Source organism: Lynx canadensis, chromosome A1, assembly GCF_007474595.2.
Source record: "Lynx canadensis isolate LIC74 chromosome A1, mLynCan4.pri.v2, whole genome shotgun sequence".
Lineage (NCBI taxonomy): Eukaryota > Metazoa > Chordata > Mammalia > Carnivora > Felidae > Lynx > Lynx canadensis.
In genome coordinates, this window is record NC_044303.2 from 150,371,864 (window position 1) to 150,380,647 (window position 8,784).

The window sequence follows — 8,784 nt, forward strand, 5'->3', positions numbered from 1 at the left end:
TTCGTTATCCCTTGCTAAATGCGTTGTTACTTGTAGCAGAGTACTTTTGGGGTGGGGGGAAGGCAAGTTGCATTAAAACATGTATTTGGTAAATTAAGCTTTTGGCTGCAGTGAGATCAGCATTTTGCCTCACTCTATGTATTGAGACAATTGTGTTGTTTTGGCAGGACACTGAGATATATTTATGGGTGTTTACAGAAATCTGTCCAGCACAAGTGGCCTACAAATACGACCATGAGAACAAGAGTTGTTAGGTAAGGCTCATCAATTCATTCATTATATCATTATGTATAGCGTGCATGGATAGTCAAGTGGGTAACCGTGAAAATTTGAAGACTAACAACTAACAGTATTGAAGACTTTTTTCTCTGATTTGATGTCAGAGTCCTGTTGAATATTTTCTGAGTTCAGAGGCTTTGAAACTATAACTTTACTGTGGGTTTTTTTTGGAAGTTACTAAGAGATATTTAGCTACTGTATACGTTTTTTAAAAACCTGAACACTCATAGTTAACTATTTGGGATTTTTTTATCTTATAGAGAGAATGAGTTTAAAAGTTATGTAACCAACAAGACCTATAGCTAACTTTATATAGTACTCTTCATATACACAACACATATCTACATGCATATAGGCATATACACGTATATGCACAGAGAAGAGAAGGGAAGGGGACAGTGGGAGGAGTGGAACAAATTGATGTGGTGCTAAGAAGAAGGAGCAATATTTGACCCTTGAGATACTGACTGTTTGGTTTATAATAGTCTGTGACTCTGGGCTAATCTCCAGTCTAGTTGTGAAGCTGTGTTTCTGTGTGCCTGCTGTGCAGTAATTAGGAGGAATTGCTTTGGCAAGTCACAGAATGTTGTATCTTACACAAAGGGACTTCATTATCATTATTTTAACTTACTTTTCCAATAAGGAAGCAGCTCTAGAAGAGGTTAAAATTGTTTGCTTAAGGTCATGTAGTGCTGAGGCAGAACTAAAGGCCAGGCTTCTAAGATCCAGTCAAAATCTCTAAGCTATTATAGGCTTTTGTTAAGTACATCCAGCCCACTGAAGACAACTGGAGATTCAGTGCAAAAGCATCAGAGAATATAGCAGTCTAATAATAAGATATTATGGAGAATATATACTGTCAGTCATTTTATATCCCATTAAAAAAAAGTTAGACAACCACTCAAGACACAAATACTATACAGGTGATTTTGAAAATGTGTTAATCCTGCCTCCAGCCTGAGTTTTGTAAAAGAGGTTTTCTACTCTTTCTACAGTTAAAATTTCTCTTGGTTAGTAATGATAGGACATCTGTGTTAAAGAACTGTAGATTCTGTATGTCTTGGCTTTAGTAGTGACTGAGAATTAGAAAATAATTATAAGCATGTTTCAGCACAGTTATGTATATGATGTAAATTAAAGTTTTTGTAAACTCAGTTTCAAATGAGTATAATTGTTAAACAAATGCAGCAGGAAATTCTGCTATGTGAATTGTTTGACACTATAGGGTTTTTAAGGGGCACTTATGCCCAAGGTGATGATTTCTGACCCTAGTGTAGGTCCTAGTATCCTTTTTAAAGTTAAATTCCCTCTAAAAATACACAGAAAGTAGACTTGCGTACTGAAATTCTTTTATGATTAAATGTTGGTAGGTGAGATTTCAGATTCAAAGACTTAAAGACTTATGTATTAAAATGTTTTCAAGCAAAATTTATGCAAGATTCTTCACAAATTAGTTTAAAAGAGGTAGTTAAAGAGCTGATAATTGTGTATTACAATTGCAATAAGTGCTATCTGAGAAGTAACAACCATTTCTAAGAGTCCAAAAAGAAGTGAACTGTTGTGATATTGGAAAGTAAATGCTGAGGAGTTGGTTTACCCTCTCTGTAATGGAGAAGGTGAGGTCTTTTTCTTTATTATCATAAAAGCTTTTCAACATTAAATTGAATACATTTTCACTTACCAGGAAGTCACTTTTCCCTACTACAGTGGGCTCTTATTTTGGTAATTCATTAACAAAATCAGAATAATCAACTTGATTTATACCGACTTTATAGGGCTATCCTATTTAAATAAGTAAAGAAAGAAATGAGAGAATATAAGTTTTAGGACCGTACAGGACTATGTATCTATAAAAAGGTTTAATTGTACTCCTATAGAATTTCAGAAATTCTTAGTGTTCCTAATACTACTCCTTCCTCAAAGCAAGTGTAAGATGCACTACTAGTGCGGGATAAATAAAGAGTTGCCAAGACTGTAAATGTTACAGATAGAACCTAAATCTTCCCAGAATAAACTGAAAACTCCAAGTTTGGGAAAAGCAACTAGTATAAGAAGCAGAGATACATGTTCTTAAAGTAAGATACTTTAGCTTATTATTTCCTTGAAGCTATGTTTGGGCTTCCTTATATTAATTCATAGTTCATGGTTCTACAAGTATTAAAACTTTTGTTTATTATTTTTATGTAACATATATAGTTTTCTAAAAAAGAAAATTTCCCTCCCATTCAGTGGTTTTGTTTTTCTTCGACTTATCTGTCCTGCCATCCTGAATCCACGGATGTTTAATATCATCTCAGGTAATCAGCTTTTGATAAAATTTTAAAATTAAAAAAATTAGAATAAAATTATATCTTTGACATCTGATTTTTTTTACCTTGTATCTCATTTTATCTTTGACATCTGATTTTTTATTATCAAGTTCTAAAACTTGACATAAACATTCCAAAGTGCCCTTTTCTTCTTCCTTCCTTTTGCTATTTACCCTCTCTACTTTTACTTACCTTTTCTATCTAATATCTGAAGCCTGAGGTGGCGTGACTAGACACGTGTCACTCTTTCCCCATCCCTACCTGTGTCTGAAACTCACATTATGATGACTTTTTCCAATCTGCAACTTGGCTTTTTCAGGTTGGGAAGAGCTTTCCTTGTGCTTTTAGTCCACACTAGACTCTATCACTACTACTGCAAGTTGTATTTTCAGGTCACATTAAAATGATAGCTACAGGTTCAGTAGTGCTCTGTGAATACTTGTGGCCCTGTAGAGAGGAGAGGTTTTAATTGGCCAGTTTAAACTCCCAACAAAGCAGATTTGGGTTTGCTTATTTCCCATGTATCTATTATGGAAGGACTTCCAGATGCTGTAGGCTTCTTTGGAAGAAAGGGGAACGGTGATCCCTGTGACTCCAAATGTAATAATGAGCCATTAGGAACAGAAGGAACCTGAACCGTTTTTATTTTGATAATTAGAAGCTCAAAGTTGTATTTAAACATATTTTGGACTAAATCTTAATTTTTACCTTATTATAGTCACCAGATGTCTGTCATTATCTTCTGTTGCTACTCAAATGGTTAAATCTCTGGTTCTATTAAGAATTAGAGTTTAGATTTTGGAGAGACTGGTTTATCTGAATGTTGGCCTCCTAGCCACCAGGCACTACTTATTTATAGTTCAGCTTAAGATTAAAAGTACAATCTAAAATTAGACAAATAGACTTAGCTATGCATTTTTACTGTTAAGTAATTGTTATGTTTCAGGGATTATATGTAATAGCTACAGTTTTCATTTGTAGCCTACTATGTACATCCTATAGGGAAAGGTCTCCTGACTAATCTTCATAGTTTATTCCATACTATTCTAAGTTTTGTTTTTTTTTTTCTCTCCTTAAAATAAAGCAGAAGTCCCAGATGTTATCTTTGTTATTGAGCTTTAAAGTGATTTTGTAGTCACTGGAAGATTGGGAGTAGGGAAGTGCACAGACTGCAAATTGCTAACGTGAGTGGGTTGAAATTAGTTTTGCAAATTGTCATGAAGGGTTTGTGGAGTGACCCTTCTTTAGCGATAAAGATAAAGCAGGCTTTGAGGTCTTCTGAAATACCAACCAGTTGAGAACTGCTGAGTCTTGTAGCACCAACCTTTTCACAAACTATAAATATTGATCAGTTTATTTAACTTTACCCCCTTTAACTTGTTTTTTGATTTATACAGGTCATGTAATTCCCAAAAAAGATTGAGCTCTAAATGGAAGAGTGTTAGTATTTTTAACAGTAAATAAATTTTATTTTTAATATTTATTTGAGAAAGAAACAGAGTACACCAGCAGGGGAGGGGTAGAGAGAGAAGGAGAGAGAGAATCCCAAACAGGCTCTGCACTATCAGCGCAGAGCCTGACATGAGGCTCGAACCCATGAACCATGAGATCATTCATGACCTGAGCTGAAATCAAGAGTCAGCCGCTTAACCAACCAAGCCACCCAGGGGCCCCCAGTAAAGAAATATTAAAGTGCTAAATTTATAATGCTTTACCTGAAAATGCCTTTGGAGTCAGTGTCATTACCTGTGCCAATTCTCTCTCATAGATTCCCCGTCTCCTATTGCTGCAAGAACACTGATATTAGTGGCTAAATCTGTGCAGAACTTAGCAAATCTTGTGGAATTTGGAGCTAAGGTAAAACCTTTTGATACTTTAAAATGCCACTTACAAATGAAATTTTGACATAATAAAACCATGAAATATGGACAGTTTAGGTAGATTTTCAATAGTGGCTATTTTATAAAGAAAATCACTAAGTATATTTTTAAACATACCTTAATCCATCTCATTAATTCATAATAAACATTTACTGTAAATAACTCAAGACGAGTTTTTAAAACATCCATCTATGATCCCACTTCCTAAGCATTGTTAATATTTAGTGGTGATCATACCGTGGTGCCTGATTTTGTCAGTATTTAACAAACTTCTTGCTGTACAACTATTTTATTATTTTTAATGATTATGTTGTCATGTAGGTGTTAAATACTCCTGTACTCATTATTTAGATGGCTTCCAACTTGTCACTGTTATAAATACTGCTATAACAAGTATCCATACATACTTTCAAAATTGTCCAGTTACTTCCTTTAACTTTGGAGTAAAATTCTTAGGTAGGACTTTTTGTTCTTCAGATCCTTGCCAAAAGTCAGTGACTATTAATTGTTTTTAATTTTTGCTAACCATAATGGTACTTTTACTTTTCATGTCTGTTTCTTTGGAATTGACTAGAGTTCCTTACCATTTGTTATTGATTTTAAAAGAGTTTGTGTTAAGCCTTTTTTGTTTTACAACATAGCACGTTTTTAAACAGGCTTAAGATTTTAGTATGGAGAGCAATTTGTAGTATGGTTTAGCATTTGAATTTATCTGAATCCTGAAGCAGGTTGTGAGTAGTATATATTCCTGTTGCAGTCTTGAGTGCACTGCATTTTAATTATCTGTAGTCTGCTACATTCTAACCTCTGGGTTTGGCTCATGTTTATCTTGGCAGTTGGCAAATAATAGTTTCTCAGTAATTCTATCTGAATTAGTTGACCCTTGACAACAGGTTCAAACTGTACAGGTCCACTTATGGCTATTACAGTACGGTAAATGTATTTTAAGATTTTAGTATTTTCTTTAGCTTTATTGTAATAATACAGAAGAGAATATATGTAACATAAAATATGTGTTAACCAACTATGTTATCAGTAAGGCTTCTGGTCAAAACTAGGCTATCAGTCAAGTTTTCGGGAAGTCAAAAGTTATTGGTCATTGCTCAGTGTTTTCTTTTCATCTAGAATTTCTTTCATTAAAAAGATTCCAGTTCCTCAGTTATTTGCTTTTATTAGAAGACAAATTTGTATGGTTAAATTAATTCTTGTGAACATGTATTGCTATTGATGGGCATAATTAGATTGTAAGAATTCTTGCTACATGTATGGTGGTTATCGATCAGTGTTTGTTTTTGATCTATAAATTGTAAGGTTTTTGTTTTTATGTTTTTAGGAGCCCTATATGGAAGGTGTCAATCCATTTATCAAAAGTAACAAACATCGTATGATCATGTTTTTAGATGAACTTGGGGTATGTGTGTAACTTTTGAAGTACTTTAAGACCTATAGTTAATATAGCTGAGAGTTAATGTATTTAAGCAATAGCTTAGATTTTCCATCTGGGAAAAAACAAAACAAAAAGCTGCCTATTTTTGTCTGCTTTCCCAGATTATTTCATTTTAACCATTTGTTCCTACACTAAATGTTTTATGCCAGGTATTCACTATGGCTTTTGTAGTACTTATGTTTATTTCTGTCTTGACGTTCATTATCTTTCAGCTGTTCAATCTCCTTACTGTGATAATCTGTTGTTGTATTTACTTAACTGCTAGTGTATGGCATTTGAAATAAGATCGATGATTCAGATCTGACCAGGTTAAATAAACTGGAATGAGTGTTCTTGAGGCTTTTCTAGAATAAAATACATAGATTTAGTGTTACACTTCACTTAGTGGTACTACCTATGTCTTAATTGGGCCTTTATAAATAAACTGTAATGATAAAACAGGGAATTTATGTATTATATATATGTATTTTATGTGTATATATGTAATTGTATACATATAAATTATATACAAATAGTATGTATACATATATACACACAATTTATAAGATCCTGTATTTCTTAGTAAAGTTGAATATTCTTGATTGTAGATTTTCAGACATTGAATCAATTAAAAACTAAAATACATTAGTGATCCAGTTCATATATAAAAAAACAGGTTTATGAAAAAGGTGATCACTTTAGCCAGGTGTATGACATTAGGGAATGCTACGGTAGGAGACTGAGGTACCCATGTCCTGCCTTAAGGTATTCAAATTCAGTTAAAAACACAGCCACACCAGTATGCAATGAAAGCAACCAGCACTGAGTTTGCAACCTCAGGGATAAAAACAAGTGTAAAAAGTTATTTACAGCGTAAGTTTATATTTAGGATAAAATTGAGAAATACAGGGGCCAATGCCAAATGTCCATCTTTCTTATATATGAACTCAGGGAAGTTTTGCAGATACCAGTATTTCTGATTATCAAAAAAACACAGCTGGTCAAGGATTGAAAAAACTGAAAACTGTCAAGGGGCGCCTCGGTGACTTGTCAGTTAAGCATCCAACTTTGGCTCAGGTCATGATCCTGTGGTTTGGGGGTTTGAGCCCCACGTCAAGGCTCTGCTGACAGCCTGCTTTGGATTCTCTCTCTGCCACTCCCCTGCTCACACACACTCTCAAAAAAACAAAAATCAAACTGTCCAGTATTTAATACCAGCCAGCTTTATCTTAAGCTATATTTCTAGTTTTTAGATTCTTGAGATTAATGGTTAGGACTCCATTAATACTCCACAAGTGTCAACATTCCCGCTTCCTCATCATTTTCCTAGTTAGGCCTCAAATTGTGTCCTTTCAAAGTGCTTCAAATTCCCAATACTCTGTCTCCTCACGCTCTTGTATTCCTTTACCACCTGCAAAAATCAAATTCATCTTTCAGCACTCACCTGAAGTATCTCCTTCAGAAGGGCTTTGATGAGCACTAAACCTGAATCAAATACCTTTTGTTCTGCTTCCCAGGAGTCCTCTGCACATCTTTGATATCTCTGTGTTGCTGTGATTCGTTTACGTATCTTCTACAGAGACTGCAAGCTCCCTGAAGGCAAATACTGTAGTTTTTTTTTGTTTTGCTTTTTGGTTTTTTTTAAGAGAGAGAGGGAACAAGAGGGCAGGCAGGGGAGAGTCATAGAGAGAATCCCAAGCAGGCTGTGCACTGCCAGGGCAGAGCCCAATATGGGGCTTGAACCCACAGACCATGAGATCATGACGTGAGCTGAGATCAAGAGTCAGACACTTAACTGAGTGACCTAGGCACTTACAGTCTTTCATTTCTGTAATCCTTCATTCACTGCATGAATAAATGAATAACTGAGTTAATTAACAAGTATTATCACCATTAGGGAGAGGAGTGGATTTATTCAAAACTACCAGCAGGCTGAGCCCATGTTAAAGTTTATTCTCAGGCTGAAACTAACATTGATTATTTAGTGCTAATAAAGTACTAAGTTATTTAATGAACATTACCTGAAGATATCATAATTAACAGTGATCATTTCCACACATAACCAAATGTTTTGGGCATAGTCCACAGGTAATTACAGGCCTGACATGTTCTCATCACACTTTCACAGTGTAACTCTTATATATACTGATAAAGTCAAACAAAATATACCGGCTGAATAATGAAGTTTAGTTTGCAAGAACAGAGGCATTTTAAGTTTAGGTTGCATTTAATCCAGATTAGCTGTTACACTGTGTTATTTTGTCTTTTTGGGTTTTTTTTGCCTATATACCAGATCAATAAAACCCAGAACTCTTAATAAAGGGGTTTAGGAAACCCATTTATTTAGAGTAACAGTACTGTACAATATTCTGCCATTATGTGGTAGAAAACCAGAACCTAGGTTTGATGTGAATGCTGAGGTCACAGATTCTGTGTTTTATCAGAATTAGCACTGAATGTTACATTTCAGTAAGTCCTTAGAACATTAAGTTTAAGAGAATATTACGTTAAAAATTGTCTACTATAAGCAATTAGGATCTTTTCAGAAGTGACTATAAAGATTTGTATATGTAAATGCAGCTTTATGATTCTCTTAAAGAATGTACCTGAACTTCCGGACACTACAGAGCATTCTAGAACTGACCTGTCTCGTGATTTAGCAGCACTGCATGAGATTTGTGTGGCCCATTCAGATGAACTGAGAACACTCAGCAATGAACGGGGTGCACAGCAGGTAGGTTTTTGCCAGCCTTCACTAACAGTGATGTTTGATTAACACTTAAGCAGAATGTCAGCATAAAACTGAGAGGGAATTTGCTGAGTTATGGTCAAAACTGTTCTCAATTACATTTGTAAGAATCTGAATCATAACTCCACCAAGATCTTGGCA

The 8,784-nt window shown here is 34.7% G+C and overlaps 1 protein-coding gene across 1 annotated transcript in view; it reads left to right on the forward strand.

The window, feature by feature from the left end:
• RASA1 (RAS p21 protein activator 1) overlaps positions 1-8,784 on the forward strand; it is a 113,392-nt gene that overhangs the window by 102,695 nt on the left and 1,913 nt on the right. Inside the window, 5 exon segments of the mRNA XM_030322350.2 lie at positions 168-254; positions 2,509-2,576; positions 4,357-4,445; positions 5,802-5,879; positions 8,494-8,628. Of these exon segments, the coding sequence (XP_030178210.1) occupies positions 168-254; positions 2,509-2,576; positions 4,357-4,445; positions 5,802-5,879; positions 8,494-8,628 (457 nt within the window).